Raw genomic sequence first — 24,254 nt, 5'->3', positions numbered from 1 at the left:
CCAAGAAACCCTACATTTTTGGTTTTTTCCAACTCTGTATTTCCACATGGTAATAGCTTGCATACAAGACTATTACAAATAGCGTGGAGTGGATAAAGCTAATAATGGAAAAATCAGTGACTCATGGTGGTCAATGGAAATTCAGGTTTGGACATTTTTTGAAAACAACTAACATTTCACGGAGTTATCCACTGTAACCTATAGCTATAAATGGAGGAAGGAAAGAATTTTTAATGAGCTCTCACTTTATAGTTCAGGAAGGGTTCCTACTCATTTTTTTATTGTTGCTCTTCTGTTTTAGGCTTACAATTATAAGCTTATGGGTTTAATAAATTTTGGAAAATTCTTCCTGAGGAATTCTTCACTGAAAAAGGGAGAGATGGTCAATTGTTTTTCAGTCCTTTTATAATCAAAAAAATAGAATAATTACTTTTTCCTTGTGTTCTAATCCACGTTTACTCTATTGTGAATGCTCTTATATTAGAAATGATAAAACACAATGAGATTAGAGTACTCCACCATCATTGGCGGACACATACCAGCAGATTTAATAATAGTGGCTTGTCAGAATTCAGTAAATAACAAATAAATTAAAAACAGAGCACTTTGACTTCCAGAGATCAAAAAGTGCTTTACAATTACTAATTACTCGCTACTATTCCCTGGTGTAGTATGCATTATAAATGGGTTAAAATGTGACAAAGTAATGCTAAATTACTTTTGGCTTGAAATTGCATGGAGTGTATGTCAACAATAAAATCCAAGATGTTCATGCCTTATTCCTTCTGCTCCAAATGCTTGACAATACTTCTTCATAGGACAAAATGGTACTTGAATACTACATGTGAAGATTGAATGTGAACATCCCCTAAGTTTTTTGACACATTTTAAGAAAGGAAGATGCATGGGCATAGAATATGGACAGAATAAATTCATTTTTATATACAAACTTGATACTTTCACAAGAAATAATAATTATAATTATGACTGCTAAACTATAAAAGAAAGTAAAAATATAAAACTCTTCAGTTTCACAAAAATAGTGCAGTATAAATTAAAGCTGCTGATACCTGATGACAACAGATGAGCACTGGGCAAGCCGTCTTCCAGCACTTTTTAGACCTGTGTAGATCTGTCCCATCTCCATGGCTCCTTCCAAACCAACCACTTCCATAAGCTGGTCACTTAGATCTGCAAAAGTTGAAAAAAATCCACATTTTTCTTGACAGCATTTGAAAGCAGTCATATTGACCAACAAGAGCTGTCAGAAGACAAGCTGATAATAAAAGCTGTGGAGAACAGAAATGGCAGAAATGATTATTCCTAACGAGAATTATAGTTTTAAGTTGGACACAACTGGGCCGTCCTCTCACACAATACTACAATATTCTAACGAAAATTATTCTGAAACAGAATAATTATATCCATGATTTATTTTTACATGAACACTAAATAAATAATTTTATTATATGAGAAAATAGAAGAGATTCCTTAATTTGGGTTAGCTGACACATAAAAAATGAAATGTTTACTGTGCAGAAATTTATGCTTTTTTTCAACATATATCTAAAATCTGTAAAGAAAAAGTCAGTGCTCTGGACCCTATTGGATCCTCTTCTGTACAGTACTTTCCAGACGATGTGTGCAACTCTAATTCAGCCTTTACCTGCATGCATTATTACTATGAGTTATTAATATTTTTTGCATTGGATAAGTATCTTAATTAGTACACAGATGCAATGCAAAAAGGAAGAAAAACACCTTAACTATCCACTTAGCCTTCCAACTTTGTCATGCTTGTTTGCACTCAGTTATATATTTTTTGTTTCACACTTTTTTTTGACCAAATAGTACTTTGGCATTCAACTTCAAAAAATATTTAAATAAATTTTAGTTTACTTGACTTCAAGGAGTAAGGACAAATTCTGTCTAGAATTTCAGCTACAAACTGAAACTTAAAGAGTAATAAGCAGTCTGCTTTGAGAAGCAACCAGGCAAGGTAATGAAATATTATCCAGAATCAACAAGGGTGTTTTGCATGAAATGTTTTATATTCTCCTGTGTAAATACATGTTGCCAAGACCAAATGGGCAAGAAAAAGAAACATTTATTTTCTAGCTGTATGTGTGTTTTATAAATTGGCTGTTAACATCAATGTTTCCAAAAGGTACATTATTCAGTGAAGCAAAGCACTGAGCTAAACTATTAGAGTCTATCATCACACTGAAAAAAACCAAAGAAAAGAGAACACATTACTCTGTATATTTTAAATCCCTCAACCCTTAATGAAGGTAAAATTTTGTGCTAAAAATCATATCTATGAGGCTATTCCAAAGTTTCAATGGTAGCCTTTTCTGTTCACTTCTTTGGGCTTTCAATGAACATAATTAACTGAAAGAAGTGCTGTGATGAGGGGGAAAAAAAATTAAAAGCAAATAGGATTTATGATCTGGATTATTCTGCTTCCAGCAGACGCTATCCAAAGCCTTCATTTTTCTTCTTATATTTTCTTAATATTTTCTGCTTTATTCATTTTCTCATCACAGTAAAATTTGTTCCATATAATATTAATGAAGAAAAAATAATAAACAATATTCTTGCCCATTAAGGGAAAACAGTAAGATGGTCAAAAGTTTAAAATGTACAACATGATTAATTCCAACTACACATTTTTATAGCTTGCATCCATGTAACACATGTAAGCCCAATTTTGTATGCCTGGCTTTCCATTGCACTTTTTTTTCTTAAAATGTTTCCGGTACGAAACTAACATTTAAATTTAAGCGAGATTTAAACGAATGCTGCTTTTCTTGTTAGCCACAGAGACTTAAGTGAGAAAGCACTGCTCATTTTCAAATTTATACATTATAAAAGCACGTAGAACTTTATAGATGTACTAAATCATTAAAATGTTTAGCCAAAGGAAACGTCAAATTTCTATTCACTGGACCATTAGAAATTTATTTCTTTAATTGAAGAATAATTAAGAACAGATTCTTATTTCTGACAGCTCAGGCAATATGTGCAATATTCAGAATAGTGACATTTTCAGGGATATATATTTGATGCATCATTTTTAAAAAGCTGCGAGATTAGTGCCACTAGCAGCAGGTAACTAAGGGCCAAATCCTGCCCTTTGATCTATACCACACTTCTCAAAATTGGTGGTATATTAAACATTGGAAGATGGAACTGAACAATAATCTCATCTACCAGAAAAGCAAAGCACTTTCAAAAACTTCACATTTGCAGTGGCATGTTCTCAAAGTGGAGCTATTTTAGGCCAAATATGAGTATTTTTAGAATCAAGCTTAAATTAGGCATAACTTTCCTTCAAAAACAGTAAAAACTAAAGCAAATACAACATGCAATTATTGACTGCAATAGTTCACACTCCTGCCCTTGCTGATATATTTGACCAAATGCTTTTGCATAGTAATATCCATTTCAACAAATCCCTGAGATATATTGACTTTGATAAAAACTAAGGTGGAAAGTGGAAAAGGGAGTGTGTCTGTTTTAGCCCCACTCCTCAATGATGTTACATGGCTATAGGTACACTGGTTGAATATAAAGGGTCAAGACATCAACAATGGGATGACATTTCTTCTTAAAAGGCCTCCAGCAAAGAATTTGAAGGAGACTAAGTAAGCTCAGTTAAAGGAGATCTTCTATTAAATTAAAAGGAAAGGGGAAGTCATTCTTCATTCTGGTGGAAGTTTATCACTGATTTTTCAGAAAGATTGCTACAGGCCTCTGTACAGCTCATCATATACCCCAAAATAACATGGAACTAGAAGTAGACAGTGACTACTGAAGATTGAGCAAAGGAAAAACAAAACCCAATTATAAAAAAAGTTTAGTAATTTTACAGTACTGAGTAATGGGGCCTTACGAAGGCAGAAAGTTCAATATATGTAACAATGTCCCTGAGGAGAAAGAGCACTCACTACAGATATGTAGACTGTTATATACATACATACATATACATACATACACATATATATATATATATATAAAACATTTGGAAATAAATATGGTGTGTGTCTCCATGTGTATATGCTTATTTTGCTAGACTACAATTGATACTGTCATGCTGGAATGAACATTGTGGAGTTACTGTGGCAAGTTCTATGAAAATATCAGCTCAATGCACAATTTATGATCATCAAATGCTGCAGTTGGTATATCCATGGAGTATGGAATTTGTAGTTCCAGTTCACTCAGCAATGCAGAGGAAGAAAAATAACTGGAAATGACAGGTGAACAAATGTGGTAACAAATATGGAGCAACTTCTGTATGAAAACAAATTAGACTACTAGCCTTCAGGAAGTAAGGAGATGAATGGAGGAAAGATGAGAAAATAGTAAGTACAACAGAGTAGGTGAAGACAGTACTGTAATTCAGTATTTCTCAAACGCAAGAACCAAGGAGTTTCATAGCACTTCTAGACAAGCAGAAAATCCTTTTAATATAATATTTTATTATTCCATGAGACCACACTAGACTGAAATTATTTAAAATCAAAAATTATACGCATTCGGTAGGATATCTTAACAGAAAAGAATCACTGTATGTTTACTCTCATGCTTTATCTCTAATACAGGTTGGTGTTAGAGGTTAGATACTGAGCTACACAGACTTGTGGGTGATCTAGTATCACTATTCTTGTTGTCTTCTTATTCATCTCATAAACTGTAGTGGAGAATAATGAATGCTGCCACTCACTAAACATCATTTGTCACTTAAAACAGTTCATAATGTGGACTTTTCTATGACATGTATCCCTACTGTGTTTGGGACCTCATTGTGAAAGCCACTCTTTTCAAGCCTCAAATTGTATTCTTAAGTTGCGTATCTGTGTCTCTACCAAATATAAAGCAAAATATGTTTCTCTTTTTAGGGACATATTTCTTTCGTGTGTTTCTTCTGCGTCCTACAGATTTTATTCTAAAGAGAAATAGGCGGTGATTGTAAAGATAAAATTCTCCAATGTATGTTTCACCTATTATAACTAGTTTTAGAAAGTTTAGGTTTTGGAAACTAAAGGTTAGATTTTCAGGAAAAAATTCACAGCTAAGAGTGAACAAAAGCAGCTATCAGATATTGAGCAGTTTTTCTTTCTAACCAATTCATTTAGTTGCCTAAAGGGGAGCTGAGGTCTCCTAGGTAAGCTATCACAGAGAGCATCTCAGTATTAGTCCATTAGGAAAGTGTTTTCTGACTGGTGCCTTGGGGTTCCCCAGTCCGTTTGTTCTACTTTGAGCTCTGTGAAAGCGCTGAAGGCTCTCGCTTGTTTTCTATGTGAATGAGCCATTAGAGTGTGTGGGAATGTTTTCACAGCACCATGTCTCTCCTGTCTCTTCCACAAACCAAAGCACTTCACGTGTCTCCTCATATTAGCCCTGTCAGTAAACAAAGCCGGCTCTCCCAGGGGAGCACTGCTGTCAGCAGACGGTGACTAGCATGCAGAGGGGCATCTGACCCCTTGCACTCATTCCTGATGGGGAGATAAAGTCACCAGGGAGCTGACTGCCCGTTTCTTCCCATAAGGCAGCAGAAGAAGAGAAGTTCAAACAGAAACTTGCACAAGTAGCGGACAAAACATTGTGTGCGACTATAAGCCCTTTATAGCCCTTCCCAAGGCACGAAGAAGCACACTTAGAGACTTTGAAGTTTCGTAATGAGTTTACGTTATCCATTACCTTGGCATTAGCTGAATGCTTCAATATTCGGAGTGAATACACAAGAGAAAAACACATTTGGAATTCATCTATGAAGATAAAGCAAGGAAAACAAAATGGTGTAGGGGGGTGAGTGGGAAGGAACATGGTGTGATTAGAAAAACTGATTTACATAGAGAACTTTCCCTCTGTAATGGAACTGGTTTTGATATCCAATTTATCTTTGCAATATATAAATATTGCTGTCCTGGCAAGAGATTGAATGACTCTATTATAACTTGGGGTTACTGCACTCACTCAGGCACATTTGCATAAAAACACTGTTGGTCAGTGGTAAATCTGTCTCTGGCAGCAGTTTGTCTTCGAAGAGAAGGGGCTCCATAGCTTACTAAATGTAATCAAACCCTAGTAATCATCACTCTGGAAATTTTTTGGTTCCAGTTAAAATACTGGAGAAGAATTTGGAAGCTGGTATGATGCCAGAGGATCCTTGAAAAACTCCCAAGCTCAGTGCTCTGCACCACATGAATGCTTCAGTATCTTCCTAGAACACAGCATGTATTAAATCTCCAGTTACCCATTATGCAGGAATGTGAGGTCGCTTCCATATGCAGTGATAGAGACTTTTGTAAAAAAAATGCTAGAAATGTGTTTACTGTCATAATATTTTCCTGATTTCAAATGAACACCTTTTTCTAAATTCCTGGTTGCAAAAAATCAGTAAATCCTGTGCAATCTGTACACCCTGGGTTTTCTTATGTCTTCCTTTGGAGAAGCTACCTGAAGTAACATTTGCCTCAATATTCATAATTGTTTATATCAGAGTTGTATCTCACAGCCAAGATGATGTCAATGCTCTGTTTTGTTACTGATGCACAGACATATACAAAAGACAGCTCTCCTATCCAAGAATTTATAGACAAATAAAACAAAACACTGGGGAAAAATAATATTATTATGTCCATTTTATAAAGTGAAAATTGTACACAGACATGTTTAGGTCCTGGAAAATATTTGTCCTCATATTCAGCTGAATATATTATGTGTAGACCCACAAGAGTCAAAATATTATTTCTACCACATAAAGTTAAGCACAAGAGTTTTCAGAACTGACCTGGCCAAGATCACATGTGAAGTCTGGAGCAGAGACAGGAAATAAATCAGCAAATGCTGAATTTTAACATTCTGTTATCAAAACTCTGTTCTCCCACTTAATGTTGACTTCAAGGATGATATATCAAGTCTTATATCTATGGTATGTGACCCTGTTTTGAGTATTTTGTGTTGCTGAGTTTGCTTGTAAACATTAAAATCTCAGGTGGATCCATCTATTTCATGGCAGTATTGATTCTCTAGATTTTACTCTTGTCTTCATATTTTGTTTTCCTAGTATTAAAATAAAACAAAACAAGCTAAACCTTCCTCTAAGTGTGAAGGAAGATACATCATTGGTGTAATTCTCACCCTGGAGAATTACTCAGATGTGGTGATAATAAATTAGGCAGATATTTTATGTACATAAAAACACACAAAAATGCAATCACATTTTACACCTCATACAAAAATGATATATATTACCTATATTTAAGCATATGTGAGAAATTCAGTATAATTTTGCTCCACCATCAGAATTGATGGTGCACTTAATAGACCTAATGGGATAATGGGGTAAGATGCAAAAGTGCTAGTTTTGTCACTTAAAATGAATGCAATCAATAAAATCCTTTCTCTGCTGATTTTAGTGGCATAATTCTTACTGATTTCAGTGGAACTCAAATTTCACCCAGTATCTTATCTTACATCAGTCTAGCACAGAGGCTCTATCTCAGATGGAATCATTTAACAGGCACAGCTCAGCCTACTACTGTGTAATGGATTTTTTTTCTGTGTATACAATCATCTCTCAATTCTCATTAATCACAGAATGACAAGTTTTGGCCCAAAAAATAGAAGGACAAACAAGGAAGCATCAGTCCCTATTATTAAATATTTTATGATGTTTTTTAATGTGCACAAGAAGGTCTTTGTAAAACTTTTCCTAAAGTGAAATTTTTTTTTCCCCCCCAGCCTTGTAGGGGGAAGGAGAGAAGAGTTCTTCATAAAAACTTTTCTGAGTATTGATTAAAGAAAGAAAAAAAACCCAACAATCAAAACGCAAAAACAACCCAGCCCAGAACATTCAAATAAAATCACTTCCATTCTAGAAACTACTCCCAAATACTAGTGTTCATATGTTCAAAATTTTAAACAAGGGATTTCATCTTCTAGTTTGGGAGATCATTATGTATAAGTCTTTATGATAAAGGTTGGCAGACAAAATGTATTCTTTTTTAATGGATTTATTTTTTAACAGTTTGAGGTACAATTGCAGTGAATATGCTGCTGCACCAAAAAGCTCCCCATTATTTTAATCTGTATTCTTTTAAAAGTTATTTGTTCAAAAGGATTTCACTGTGTTACTCTTATACCCCCTTCATCCATGAGAACAAAAGCTGTTCTATGAAAGGAGTCTAAACTTGGACAAACTGTAAAAAAAAAAAAAAAAAAAAAAAAAAAAAGCAGCAAAGTTCCTCTCTGTTTTTATCAAATTTGATTGCTGCAGCTGTTCCCAGTTTCTGTATTTTAAAAATAGCCTTATTCAGTGCCTTGTTGGCTAAAGGCCAGAGTACCATTAGAACATGCTGTACCGAAAACCTCTATTCAGTTACAGATACAGAAATATATTTAAGATCAGTGGGGGTCATCTGCAGCAAACACTTGTATGGGGAAAATGGAATTTTAATGTGCTTGGACTGCTCACCACTTTTAATAGACATTTAAGAACTTCAAACCGGATATCTTCCTATTTGTATTGGTACTATCATATTACTGAGCATCAGGTACAATACAATATGAGCAAGTCAAGATCATTTCAACTAAACAAAAATAGATCTAATTCTCAAATTACTCCTTAGTAGTTCTGGCATTCACTTTAAATGGCTCCTAGTAATACTGGAAATTTGATTAATAAGTAATTGAGTAATATTTATGGAAATGTAGAAATCTGATCAATGAAAACCAGCTTTGATTTGTACACTTCTAGGAGAACTAGTACTATCAGGGGATAAACGCTCCCTTTCTGCAAGGTAGCAAACTCTATTAAGAGTATTATCCCTATATTTATCCACCAAAGAATTTTTTAGTCATCTGCCAGAAAGAAATGTTCATTCTATTTACATGAGTACTAAAACTCCTTTTGATTAAGGTGGTAGTGACATTGGTCCAGAAGCTCAGAAAACCCCAAAAGATGATCTTAATTTCTCTTGCTCTTCATGAGAACCAGTTCCATTTTCTTCCTCTATCATGTTAGTATTCCATGGTGGTTGAAGATTTTGCAGAGTGGATACCAGTTTAACCAATACCATTTTTTACTTATTAACCAAGAACCTAACTTAGGAAATTATTCTGAACATCAATGAGATGTCTCACAGATTACTTATCATTTATTATAGAGTAAAACACCTGCCTTAAAGCATTTAAAATTATGTATTTCTACTGCACTTGGGGAAGAGCCTTCAACATGGTAAAGATATCCAAGGTGGTTGTCTGGATAGGTACTGAGAGGAAGGAAATCACAGCACTGAAGACATCAATATAGTCTGTTGAGCTTGCTGAGACTCGAACATTTTGGTGGCCAGTTTGCCTCCTAAGTTTCTTTGCCCTTACTCTCAGTACCTGGGTTACTTTAATTAAATAAATACTACAATAATACTTTGGATTGCAGTTTCAATTAAATTGTTCAGACCCTGTCTTTGTACAGAAGGAGCGTGGACAATTAAAGTAAAATCCAGTGAACTCTGGGGCAGGCATTTGTAATACTTTTGTCAATCAGACAATCTTCTTAACTTCCTGCAGTCTGCGAAGTTAAATAACCTTTGATTTAGATTCCCACTAAATAAAATATATTTGGTGCTGTCAGAGGTGGCCTAGGATCTCCAGGACATTCCCTACGGACTGACAAGCCTGACAAAGGAGCAACAGAAAAAGCAGATGAAAGGATGGTATCTTGAGAGGAACTCTAATGCTGTGAATAATTGAAGAAAGGCTTAGATTTCTCCTGACAGGGATTCTGAGAAAGAGTTTAAGAGGTCTGGTTTTCTGGAGAAGCATATTTTTCTCCTGTCACCAAGAGGAATTTTGGGAGACAAGTTAGCACATTTGGACAGCTTAGGAGTTCTGCTAAATCTGCCACTCAAAATTACTGTATGTTGGCTTCTTTGTAGAGGTTAAGGTCAGAAGAAGTGATACACCTTCTACTTACTCACTGTTTGATGGGCAACAAGTTTGCTTGATAGCTCCAGGACTAAGCTCCAAGTATGTCAGCAGATTTTCCTAGGGCTTTTCCTTGCATTTCTTCTGTTCTCATTAGTTGTCATTGTAGGATCTGGTCTCTGCTATCTAATCAAGTTACATACAGAGAATTGCCATTATTTTCCTTCATATCTGAACTACACACATTGCTAATTATTCAGTATTTTTTATACTGCTCCTGGTTTACAAGAAGACGTATCTGGGATACACTGAAACCTTTGCTATTCGAGAAAGTAAACGGGAAAGTTACCTCTAACAGTGCTGCAAGAAAACGTCTTTGATGTGCTCTACATGGAATGACAATTCAAAGGACCATAAGGAAAGCAACAATAAATTTCTTATTATACCCCTCAATATTTTAAGATTTTTCAATATCTTTTTCTCAACAGTTATTTACAACACACATATGAAGAAAAGCTATTTCCATAACCGTGATCAAGTACAGAACAGTTCCAAATTTCTTCTCAAGGACAAAAAGACCAAAGACAAATATCACAGTAGCAAGACCCAAGTTATTTTTAGTGATCTAGTCCTGGACAATATCTCACAGAAAAAAAATGAACTTTACTTCATTCTGAATAAGAAAAGACTACTTTTAAGCAAAATTGGATCTGGTTAATTTTTTTTTTTTTTTTCCCTTTTAAAATTTTATTCTGCCACGAAAGGAAAGCCACAACGTTTCACTAAAAAATGATCTGAGCACACACTATTCAGGTATCTGAGAAATACAGAAGCAAAGTCCTTGCCCAGAGATAACTCCTCCCACAATCCTGTGCTGAAAAGCTATACTGAAATGTGGAACCTAACTGAAGATGTCTTTAGAGGGATTGTAAGAAAAATAGTTTTCAAGGACTGTAAAGCAAAACAGAAGACCTATAAAACCAACAAAATCATTCTCATTTTGATTGTCTTTTTTCACTCTTTTTTTCTGAATGATGAAGGATAAGAGAAAGCACATGAGAAACAGAGAAGATCAGCGTTGTCTCTGAGACAAATTTTACAGGACCTTAATGTTGGTGTCTGCCCAACAAACCATTTGAGCATGCATATTCAGTAATATCCAAAGGACCACATGCATGTTTCAAGCATGACTGTTAGGTGCTCTGTTTATACAGACCTATTGCTATGGTAACTACTTTATGGTACATCCTTTCAGAATACTAATTATAAAGCAATATAAATAAGGTTACGTACAACAAGCAAGTTCACATTTACATATTTCCATCATCTGAAAATTCAGCCTTACATGTAAAATATGATGAAAAATATTTTTCAAAGGCAACCACATGTTATTGTAATTCATGCATTGTGATGTTAGCATCAGTTTCTTTTTCATATCATTACTTTGCACTAGGATTAGGAGCACAAGGGGAGTGCAATATACTGAGGGAATTAAAGAAAGCAGAAGGTGCAGGTGCACTAATAAATGGGTGGCCTTTGGAGTACAGTATTTATGTGTGCTATGCCGAGCTAAACAGAAACCTAAATGTTACATATAAGAAGCAGTACAACAAGAACATCTGTGTTGGGGAACTGAACTGGCATGGCTAACACCTCCAGTGCCAGGTGCAAAGGACATTTCAGTACAGCCTGAGTGATTTTGACTGCTAGCATCTGTACATATGAGATTATCTCTTTTTTCCCCTCCATATTCCACTAGAGTATTTGTATTATACATCTGGCTTTAGATTCTAGCATAGCAAAAGACAGGTTTCAATCCTTCCATTTCTGGATCTTAGCCACAGATTTTTTTTTTTTTTTTTTTTGGTTGTGCTTTTCATAGAAGCATAATGCTGGAGTCACTAGTAATTTCTAAATGTATGGTTGAGGAAAGTGAGCATTTATCACCAGGAAAGAAAGAACCATTAAAGGAAGAACTATACCTTTGATCAAAAAATCAAAGTTGATGAAAAAATGCCTGTAGAAAAAGCTCTTCCTCTCTAAAATACTAAAGCTGTATTGAAACTTCACATTTTAATGTCCATTCTTCTGGGAAGTTCTAGATCTTCATGTAAAGTGACTTCTTAAAACCAATCCTCAAAATAGTATGAAAATTTTTATTTCAAGTGACATACCTGATTCATAGAACTATTGATTACATTTGGTAGAAGACTTGAACAAATGAGACAGCTGATTGAAATGATTGGTAGGAAATGAAAAACTAGTTACTTTTGATGCACTCATTGAAGTCCAAATCTAATAATCCTTGAAATATTTGAGATTCCAACAGAGTCCATTGAGACCATGATCTACGGTATTAAGCGGCTCAGGCTCAATCTTTTGTTTCTTAATTAGGCAAAGATTTCAGGAATCAATTGTTGTTTAAACCTGAAAACCCATAAAAACTAGTAGTAGTAATGTTAATTCAGGTGGAAGTCAATGGCCCATTCACCATTAATATGACACCAACAAAAACACCAAAATTTGGAACTGTACCCAAGAATGGATTGTAAAGGGGGAGGGGGGGTGTAGGAAAAAAAAAAATTATATATATATATATATAAGAAAAAATATATATAAGAAAAATATATATAAGAAAAGTGCTTGAATTCTGAAGAATCTACTCATGTTGGTGCACTGTTAATAAGTCTGAACCACAGCTCTCCATGTTTTATTTGTCCAGCATAACAAGACCTTCATTCCCATTTAAGACAGGAATGAAACATGGTCAATAGTAAAACAGGACATAATGAGCTTTGAAGAAATTTCTTCAAAAAGCTGTTTCTTTCTCCTGGCAATTTCAAATCACCTCCTTCCATCCCCAGCCACTGTTAATACCCCTTGACCATGTCTAATAAATAATCTAAAAAAGGAAAGGACAAATTATTTAAGTCTGTACTTCCCTGGGAATTGGGAGTTTGTTTCACCACATTGTAAATTATCTTTCCGAACTTCTAATAAGGTGTGACAAAAATGCAATAAATACAAATAAATCCACAGGGAAGAGATGCAAAAAAAAATTACAAAAGCTTGATGGGAAAAAAAAAGCCCCAAACAAAAAGCTCTAACAAATTTGCAATCCCTAGTCACTCATCTTTTCTTGTTACTTCAGTTCTAATGCCAAATTCCTTCATTATTTTTTGACCTGATATGAAACACCATCTGGCAAAAGCATGTTGCAATTCTAAATAAATGAAATAATTGGGTGGTTGCTTTAAAATATCTTTGGTAAATAAGTACTATTGTACATTAGCAAAACTCACTTTATTGCCTTTCTGGGCTCTGATGCTGTGCTGTGACTTTCTGTCTGCCTAGAGGACCTGCAGGTCCCCAGCAGTCTCACATTTAGTGTTAGATTGTCATGAGCCTGATGAGCTTCCACAGTCACACAGTATCAGATGCATATGTCCATATGTTTGATTTGTATTTCTTGTATACATTATCATCATTATTATTGCCACTACTGTTAGACAAGGGTGACACCACAGACTCATCAGAATCATTGCCCTGAGGATGAGATCACAGCCTGAGGGTCCTGATGGATCTGCAACAGCAGATTACAAACCATATGGCTGATGTGTTATAATAAACCAAATGGCTGTGGGTATTCAGGAGCCATTTCAAAAGTGGATCAGATGTCACTGTCATAAGATATCTCAATCACATTTCAAAATGTCTTCAGAATAATTCTGGCCAGAGAATTACTTCCAATCTACTACCACAAATGTTTTAAGATCTGAAGAGATCATCCTATTGCTAGAGTCCTACAGATGTATTTCTGCCTCCACACAGGCCCTTTTCCTAGTCTGGGGGATCTTCTGCAGAGTGCACACCTCCCTAGGCATACATCATGGGAGGAATGAGGTCAGAAGAGACAGAGAAGTCATTGATTAATTGGGTTATATGTTACTACATTGCTCCTCAAGAAGTTATGACAAGCACAGAGTAACAGTGAAAAATAAAATATTTGTTAGTGATGAAAAGCAGTGTACAAAACAGCAGTTGGTCATGAGCAAACATTTTGCAGCTATAAAGACCCAGCTGCTTTGGCTGACTAAAACGAAAAAGAACAATGCTTTAGGGGTTGTGAAAGAAGATCTCATAACTGATGGATTATATAGGAAAAAAAGACTTCTGTTTAAAGCGTTAGTACTCATAGTCCTTTTTTCATAACAAATCTAATTTCTTTGAGTCAAGGATACTAGGTAAGTATGGCATGCACTAAATGAAAACATGTTCACAGCTGTTGAAACCAGTTTATTCTGTATGCCTGTTTTGTCTTTCATTAAATATTCATTTATTGATATTAGACTTATGAAAAATTTATCATAATTTTAATCCTCCCCTATATGAATAGGAGAAATTAAAGGAAAAGTGTGTTTATCCAGGTTTATAGGTATGTGTGATACAAATTGTGACATTTCCAGATGTCCTAGGTTACAATGTAAAATGTGCCCAAAGTATGTATTCCATCACCATCTACATGAAATGTTGTTGTGCACCACTGTTTCCCGTGCCCCCTCCCTCCAGACTATCTTCTGTTAATGGCCCATCAATACCGTCCTGCATGACTCATAGATAACTCTCCCCAGGAGCTATCTCTGTTTAATAGGCAATCAAGGACCCATTGCAAAACTGATAAAATGATATCAGTCCATTGTGAGATGCTCCGCCCAGGGGGAGGAGCCAAGCATTCCCACCTGGATATAATCGGGGCCTTGGGACAGCAGAGGCAGCCTTACCCACTGGACTCCCAGAGGACAAGAGCTACCAGACCTTTCTGCAAGAACACTGCTTCAACAAGACCACTTCATCTGGACTGCCACCACCACGGTTTCAGGTTGTATTCTGACTCTGTCAGTGATCTTTTGTACCATTGCATGTGTTTTATTTTATTTTACTTTTTTTTTTTTCCTCTCCTATTAAATTGTTTTTTCTGACTTGGAGTCTCTCGCTGGTTTTGCCTTCAAGCCAGCACACCAGAAAATGACAACAAAATCAGGAATTCAGGAGAAAAAAAAAGTCATATGCATCACCTAAATATTTAACTACAATATCCGTGTATGTTAATCATATTTCAAGAGTTGGGTTAAACATGCTGTAATTGTGCCATCAATCCACAGGAATCAAACCTTTATTTAATAACTGTAAAAGCTGCCATTTGCTACTTTTAAGGTATCTCATTTCTCACGGCCTTTACTTGATAATGGTCACTAGAGTTACAAAATGCTAAAAATAAATACATTCTTGAAAATCTTGTTTGAGGTCTTACTGCAAAAGCTGAAACATCTGTAAAAGTATGGCAGTTATCAGCCTCTTGTAAATTCTGGCAATGTTCATTTTAAAAGGCTTTAAAAGTACAAGTAAAAACATTAGTGTTTTGACTACTTGCAGGAAACTGGTATGTATACAATTAATATAAAGGGAACTGCCAAGTCAATCTCAGCTTAAAAATCAAGGACTTATTTTTATTTGATTTATTTTTAGATTTGTAAAAATCCCCAAGCTGTTGCAAAACCTAATACCAACTGAACATTCCAGGTACTCTATTTTAATTAATAGAAACATATTGTTAAATTCAACAGATATACAAAATAATAAATAAGCAAGAATAGAAACATCCTTATACAGTTAACATATGAAAAAAAACCCCCAAGATTCCTCATTTGGATTTATGCAAGGAAAAAGTCAAACAAAACCAAACTCTGAAAACAAGTGTTCTCTCAATAGCAAGCATAGAGAAAGTTCAACAAAAGTTTGACTCAACTCATATTCAGATATAATGAGAACTGGACCCGGTCCTAAATCTATTGAATAAAGGGAGAAGTATCCTCTCAGAATGGAATGAAATGAAATTAATCAATGCTCTTTTGCCTATAGCATGAAAAACAAACAAAAACAAAGAGGAAGATAAAAGGAAAGCAGTGAGGGACAACAGAGTTAATGGCTAAGTTTTGAGATATTTTTCCTCCATCATATGTTTTCTTCCAAAATATCCGAGAATATGACATTGCCAATGCTAATTCCCAGTGCTTAAACAGTTCTTTATATCATCAAAGTACAGCATACACACTGAAGCTCATAGCACTTATCATGGAAAAGAAAATGTACAACACTATATGAAGTCCAGAAAACTACAGCCTTCACAAGAGGGCTGAATTAAGGTTAGACTGTCTGAATATTAGCCCTTTCTATATTTTGAGTTCTAACTCGGTAGCCTTTATTGTTCTTTTAACATACTTTTTATGTTCAGTGTACATAAAAACAGAGTAAATTTAGAGAATTGCATCTACAATAAACTTATAATAAAAGTTTTATGTTTATCTAATCCTACTACCTGCATGCCTTTTCAATTAAATTTTTAATTTTTTAATTGGAAAAAACTCTTGTTTAAAAATTTAAGTAAAGCTTTATTAAACAAAGAATACATTTTGCTGAACCCCACCACACATATTTTCCTGTTGCAGTATTTCAGCTATAAAGACTATAAAGCTATTTAAGCTATAAAAGCCTATTTCTTTTCCTGTGTCACAAACTAGGATCACATTTTGATGTTGTATCATAGGAGATGTGAATATCGCTAATAATATGAAATATAGATCTTTATTTGGGACCTGCTCCAAAGCCTGCCAGTTCTGCGGGAATAAAATAACCACCATGTGTTTGGTATCTTAACTTCCTAAGTGGATATCATATGAGTTGTCTAAGACTTTAATTTTATTTTTATCTATATATTAATCACAGAGTGACAAAGACACAGGGAGAAAAGTCAGGGACTTTGAATATCATTCAGCTCACCCATACAACTGCTATGTATGAAAGCCATCATATCTCATTTACAATCCTGGTCCAATTGTACCCATTGAATTAGAAGAACTATTTAGAGTTGCTATATGTCTGGATTCTTCTGGCTCTGGAGGGAATGGGAAAATCTTAATTTGTATACATTCTCACAAATTTTTCATACTCTGGTTTCACATGTGAAATCAATGATCAGTCACGATCACCAACAAAACACTCAGCATACTGCGAGCTCTCCAGGGCACGGACTGTTTTTTTTGTGTTTGTTCCCTGTGACTCCACTATCTGATTAGGCTCCTTAGGAGGTACTGGAATATACATAAATAATAAGCAGGAGGAGACAATTAAAAAAAAAAAAAAAAATTGCTACTATTAATCTATGAGATTAAGATGTAAACTACCCACTTTGCATTGCAACTGCTGACTCCCAGGGGAGATCTGGCAAAGAGAGTGTGCGTGCTAGGCCCCATCACTGAGCAGCGCTGCCTCCCCAGCGCAGCAGAAATTCCACCCCAGCACAGACTGATGATTCACTTCGTGTTTTCCTTGGCTAACTTGAGAAGTGTTCCTCTCTTCAGGTCAGTCACTCAGCCCTCTTGCAAATGTCAGCTTACTGTTCACAACTATTTTTCCATTCACGGGGGTTTTATTAGGCATGAATGAGGACAATTATGAAGGAAATTCACAGTGAAATGGAAAGCCCTGAAACTCAGTTATTAATTGGGCATCCAGGCTTCACATCTTTGTCAAGATGACTAGCTCTTGCTCATTTGAGCAATGCCAATGATTTTTTTCTAGGCTGACCATCATACAGCCACTTGTACACAGTAGCATGGCTTTTCTCTGAGCTCGTGAGTGTGCCTGCAGCTCAATAGGACTATTCACATGAACAGATGTTACTCGATGTGAACACTGGTTGCAGAATTAAGCCTGTCCTTGCTCTTCCTCTTGCTACAAACATCAGCTGCTCAGGCATCCAGGCTGGTTTCTTTTTTTTTTTTTTTTCCTTTCTTCAATGGCTTTTTGCCATACATAAACAACGCAAAATGGCAACTTTTGTAATTAAAAAATCAGACATAAATAATTCCTCTATATTCCATTAGCACTCATATAAACTAACATTTATATACCACTCCATATAGTTTCTTGTATGGACGACGATAAGAAAAACTCCATTTAGTTGTTCATCATAGTAGCTTTTGGCTTTCACAGGTAATCAAAACCCTCTACCTTTCACTTGCAAAAATATACTTGAATAGAGATGAAAGGATGTCAGACCAATATCCAATTTTTATTTTCATACCATGTAACAAAAGCTGAAGAGTCTACAGATTATGTTTGGCTTGATACCATTTTTTTTCGTTGCAACACAATTCTTCTCTATACCGAACTCTATACCAAACTAAATGTATATTTCAGAAGTATATAGGACAGTCTTAACCATGGGGAATAGACCTCTAAGAATTATTAAACAGATACTTAACTGTAATGTTTACAAAATTTTAACATTAAATACCTCATATTATTTCTTTATCTAACTATGCTTCTCAGTTTTAATCAAATTGTGACTTTTACAACCTAAATCCACTTTTGGTGTAAGAAAGATACTCCAGCTTAAAACCTGAAATTATGGGTGTTAACATTTGCTTGTGGAAATAAATTACAAATTTGAAAATGGACAATAGTAATAATAATGAATTCCATACTTTTAACTTTAAAATTGAAAGCATTTAGCTTTTTTACTTTTGGGTAATGGCCAAAAGCAATTCTTGATATTAGTATCCTTTCAAACATTTGTATTTTTAAATCTCTCCAAACTGATTCTGTGCTGAAAGCACAGCTGAGGCTCACAAATAAGTTAGAAAAGGTATAAAAAGATCCTTTGAAAATGAGAAAGAAAAATACCTGAAAAGAGCAAGCTTCACAAATAGCAACTATACAACCAGGTTTAAAGACCAAATCAGGCTTGTGGAGCTTGTTTTTGTTTGTGCAGTCTTTCCTTTTCTGTGTTAAATAAAAACCTTTGGTTATTTTTCTTTGTTGCAAACTGTGAACCCAGTAGCCTAGGAATAAAGATCTGTGAGGAAAACTTTATGGGAAGTACATTTCAAATACAGCTGGACCAGGTGGTCCAATCTGCCAGTTTACAACTAATTGGCAAAACATTTGCTCTTCTTCAGACCCCTGGTACATCACCTGTTCTAATGCCTTGTCAGAATTGTGGCAAGTGGATCCACAATCTATTCTGACAGTCATTTAAGAACCCTTCACTGAACATCATCTGTCCCTGCTGATTTATGTATATATTTAGGGGGTCCTTAGGTATCCTCTTTTTTCAATATAATAATGAAAATAATGAAAAATTATTTTCATTAAGTGTTACCTCGCTTTCTTCTATGTTTACAGACTGAAAAAATAAAACTGGAACACAGACTGAGGAAGGAGGATAAAAAAAAATCCCTGCAAACCCCTCAAAACAAATCATGATGAATATTTCCAAACAAAATGAAGCTCCCTTGCTTCTTCTTAGGGAGTACCAAAACATGCTAAATGGATGCAGACACCTGGTGATTATTTCTGTTTAGCAGGTACAGTGACATTTATCAAAAAATGAAGGAATTTAGAGCACTCACTCTCCCGATCCCTTCTTCTTTTATGCCCACAAATTACTCTCAAGGGAAAAAACCCCAAAGAATACCAATACTTTCTTAAGAACCAGACATTCAACTGTAGCCATAATTTACATAGCAAAAAACAGGCTAAAAAGATTCAAAATGAAAAACCAACTTCTCCCAACCCAGACATTTAATATCAATGTTCATCTCCGATGGTAAAGCATACATGACCTTTGGTTTTAGTCTACTAGTTCGTTCAGATTTCTTACATCATCACCTTTCACTCATTTTCTGGCCACATATCTTCCATTAGCAAAACCCATTATATATATTTACTAGTCTTTTCCTTTTTCTCCTAACTCTTAATTCCTTCATTCTCTCAGTTTATGGAGAACCATGCTGGTACTCCGAGTACCAGAACTACCATCTGTTAATGTCTTTATTATTGTATCACTCATTCTATGCCATCTTCCATGTCCTGCCACCCCTTCCTAACACTGCTTACTGGCATGATGATTCTGTTAATGTCACAGTATCTCCTTTAAAAAGGCAGTATATTTCAATTTTTTACTGGTTTATTCACCATTGTCACAGGTTGCAATCCACTGCACCTATGTGCCAGCGCCTCTGTTCAGAGGACACTGAAGGAGGAAGGAGCTGAGAGTATCCAACCCTTCTATAGACAAGCACCCAGCTAGTTCCCTGTCTCATCAGGAGGGAGACTTACCTCCCTTAGGTCTCTCTTCATCGGCTCTATATGGAACAAGCAAGTGTCAAACACTCCCTTCCACTTAGGACCTGATCCTTTAACCATATTACAAGGTGGGAACTGATAGACCAAAGTTGTGTTTTATTGGGAAAGAGAATAACAGCCACAGCAGCAGTACTGACTACTAGGCTCCCAGCAGCAGGATACCCTCAGGGTTTAAGCCATACAGAAGAGTGCCTAGCAGTTGTCACAGCACCTGGGAGGACCATCAGTGTGTAAGAACAAAAATTTTCATAGAATTATGAGGAAAGCAAGAAAAAGCATTCCTGAAAACAGGAAACATGGATTTGGCATGTGAGAGTGGAGCACCCAGACATCTTTCCTGGATGAGGCCCCTAACAAGCAGTCCATAGTGAAAAGGCAAAGGACCAGGAAGTTAACTGCGCTCCTGACTAGTATGGAACTTGGGTATCTCCCTGTCTGAACTGAGTCACAGCAAAGCTTGAGCTAGGAAATACACTTCCATTTCCCCAGACTAATGCTAGAAGTCACAGCTGTTATCAGTATCCAACCAACAGCTAGCTAGTGCCAGGCAACTGAGCAGTACCTAATGCATTTCATTGCCTGAAAGGTTTACACGGCACTAGATATTAAAAGTACTGGACCTTTCTCTGTGGTTTAGATGGATTTCAGGCACTACAATCATGGGTTAAGCTGTATTTAGATGCATGGGATCCCATTTATTTATTAATACTAATATTTTGATATTAAAATTGATTCCACAGAGCTGATTGGACTACTTTCTCCCGCTGATCTTACCAACTGCTGTGATGCACAGTGAAGTGTTATGCCTAACTTCTTGAAAATCAAAATTTATCTTGAAAATTAAACCGTTCTTAAATTAAATGCAATTAAATTATCAAAGTTTACATTTTTACAAATTGACCACTAAGACGTGATTTATAATATGTTGTTTGTCCTTGAAACCCCTGAAAGTCATGTTTTGGCCTAGGGAATTTCTGTAACTAGATTATGAGCTTGTGGTAGAGTGATGAAAGCACTGAATTGTTCTGTAACAGTATAATAGTCTACTGATCTGAAGGAACACTGCATCTCAAGCTGGAAACAAGCCCATACCTTCAGCAAATACTGAATGAAAACAATAAATTATATTGATCCAATGGAAAGAAAGAATCCTGCTGGAAAACAGTATCTAATGGTAGTAGGAAGCAAACCATTTTTTTATGCAATTTCAAAGTAGTAACACAGAGATGACAAGTTTTATGCTGCTCCTGTGTATAATATGTACTATTTTCTAATACTGTGCATTGGACCCAATAAGAACTAAAGTTCCATCTCAGTACATGCTGTGATAGCCTCAAATTCTTCTCTCCCTAAATTGATCTGCATCATGTGTTAGACAAAAAAACTCACATGTAAATCCATACATAAAATACCTATAATAAATACAAAAATAAAGCCAATAGGATCCACAGCAATATATTCCAAGCTACAGCGTACAGACTTCTCCCTTTGGAGAACAGGCATTTTACAGGGATGGCAACCTGGTTGAAGGAAGATTTTGCAGTATATAGTTTCACAGGGGAAAGAACTGGAGAAATTTTACCCCAAAGAAAAGTAATGTAAAAGAGGAGCAGAGAAGAAGTAAAAGCATAAATACTCATACTTTGCCTGCATAAAGAAATAAACAAGCTCTGATCTCTTGACTGATCTGGGGAAACAATTCAATTAAAATAATCAACATGCCAGATCTCCCTTCCTGATTTGCTTAAGTAAGCTTGCATTTGCAATTGTAGAATTAGATTGTGCATATATATGCGAGTGCTTCCCTCCTTCCCTTCTCCCCCAGGGAAAAATCAAACTTACACGAGGTTGTTTAACAAATGTTATGGGGATTAAAGGACCTTACGTTCCCAGAATTTCAGCTACAGTAGGTAAAGGATTTGTATACATTAAAAGAGGGACCTGGCTTCGATTTAACTCAGCTATTGCTTTGCTTGCTCAACTAACCAAATTTCAGTTTGGTCACATGTAATTTTGGTCTGCAACTGTGCATTTGCTCCACAGCGGTTATAATTTCTATTAGTTTCTATTCTACCCAAATTAAAAAGATGAAACACCCATTTTTATGGTACCACTTTTTGAAATGTCTGCACAAATCAGATGCATTTAACTTAAAAAACAAACAAAAAGATCCCCTCCAAACAACAAGAACGACATATGGCATGTTGTTATCTTTACCACTTTGAAATATTCAACATTAGTCAAATTCCAAAAGAGTGATAAAATGTTAAAGATCTGTAACATAAATGAAGATTATACTTGAGGTAAAAGACACATTTCCACTCTGGAAATAGGAAAAAAACCTGTTTCTTAGTGCTGCAACAGACAAAGTAACAGAAAAAAATCAGTGATGAATACAGCAAAGCACTCTGACAACAATGAGAGCATCTCTGTTGCTGTCTCAGACTATCCCCACACACAATACAGCACTTTGCTGAAAAGACCTACAGTCCATGGACTCAGCAGGAATAAGGTACCTGCAATATTATTACAGTATGCTATGTTAAATTCCACCTACAATAAGTTCATAAGATAATGTGATGATGTCTCTCAAGAAATAATATACAAAAGGCTAAAAGAGCTTAGATACTGATAACCACACAAGTGACAGTAACCCTCAATTTTCTGGATTACATAATTTTTCTATTTCTCAGGATTCACACTGCTTGTATTTATACTTTTGCTACACAAAGTATTTTTGGTAGTTCACATTTTCTGAAAAAGTTATGAAAACTTTTCTTGACATTTATTGAAACTTAATACTTGAAATAACTTCCCTTAATTCTCTACATCTCCTAATATAGTATTATAGTTTCTATAAAGTTATCAATAGACTATTTTATAATCATTAATTTATAATGATATTTTCACTCCTCCTATGCCAGGAAAAGAAAGATATCTTTTCCTGAAAACTTATTTAATTAAGAGAACACACACACAAACACACATTAAAAAAAAAAAAAAAAAAAAAAAAAAAAAAAAAAAAAAAAAAAAAAGTTAACTGTAGCTACTTATATACATTTTTCCTAAGTCATTTTTCACAAAACACTAACATTCAGAACTATTTGGCCTTTATATATTGAGGATTTCCTACTGCAATATTTGAATAAAGATTAACTGAATCATTGGTGAATAAAATCACAAACCTTCACATAGTATCAGATTTTAGATTGCTTCTAACATATGCTGCAGTAAGAACAAGCAAAGAATAAACCACTAAAACTCAGGATGAACAATATCAGTCAAAAACAAACTCACAGTTTAAAAATGTATTGCAACAGTCCTTGGCAATAACAGTTGTGAATACTGTTAGATCTACATAGGAAAAAGTCACTGTATTTTCACTTCCAGAAGTCTGAAAATAATTTTCAAGAAGAGGTGAATATTGCCACTTCATCTTCTATCTCTGTATTTATGAATAAATATCTAACTTCTCAATAAAAATTCAGAAAACACAAGAGTTCACGTGCTTTAACTTCATACAGGTAGTGGTAGGATCCATGACTTCCCACCTAGTGCAGATCTGAGTTTCCTGAGTACCGTTACAGAGCACTGCCAGGAGATGATAGGAGTGCATTCAGAGGAGCTACTTTAGCACAGATTTCACTGTTCTCTCTGTCATGTAACAAATGAACATAAAAGCTATTCTGTGAGCTCTGGCAGAGGAACAATACGGCATGCTATTCAGGTTTCTTGGATTTGGGAATGCTATTGATGCATTCTTTAAAATACTACCCTACTTACGGATCAAATTTTTAATTTTAGAAGGCAGAATTCAGACTGAATTGCTTTTAGAAACAAATGTAGTGGAAGTAGGTTTATACTGAGAACATAGGGGATAAGAACATTCCCTCTCATTAAACTATTTTAATGAAGACATAAATTTACTTCTCCTCCAGTTTGCTGAACTTAACCACACCTTAACCGTTAGGGAATCTTGGCTTACTCTTTGCCACTACTGCAGGTTTTGGGAACCTCTACAAAAGCCTGTTTCCGGATTAACTTTTAGCATTACAACCAGGAAGCAGTCCTTTTTATGACTATGTTTTTAAATACAGTGTTTCAACTTC

General features: G+C 35.3%; 1 protein-coding gene across 10 annotated transcripts in view; it reads right to left on the bottom strand.

Moving 5' to 3' along the window:
* Positions 1-24,254, bottom strand: part of DGKB (diacylglycerol kinase beta) — a 382,225-nt gene that overhangs the window by 13,168 nt on the left and 344,803 nt on the right. For all 10 annotated transcript variants that reach the window (XM_040076701.2, XM_040076658.2, XM_040076666.2 and 7 more), the window contains one exon: positions 1,071-1,191. In XM_040076701.2, coding sequence (XP_039932635.1) covers positions 1,071-1,191 — 121 coding nt within the window. The remainder of the gene's footprint in view (positions 1-1,070; positions 1,192-24,254) is intronic.

This window comes from Hirundo rustica, chromosome 1, assembly GCF_015227805.2.
Source record: "Hirundo rustica isolate bHirRus1 chromosome 1, bHirRus1.pri.v3, whole genome shotgun sequence".
In the NCBI taxonomy this organism is placed as follows: domain Eukaryota; kingdom Metazoa; phylum Chordata; class Aves; order Passeriformes; family Hirundinidae; genus Hirundo; species Hirundo rustica.
The sequence above is the reverse complement of the archived record's forward strand: the minus strand, read 5'-3'. Positions and strand labels throughout refer to the sequence as shown.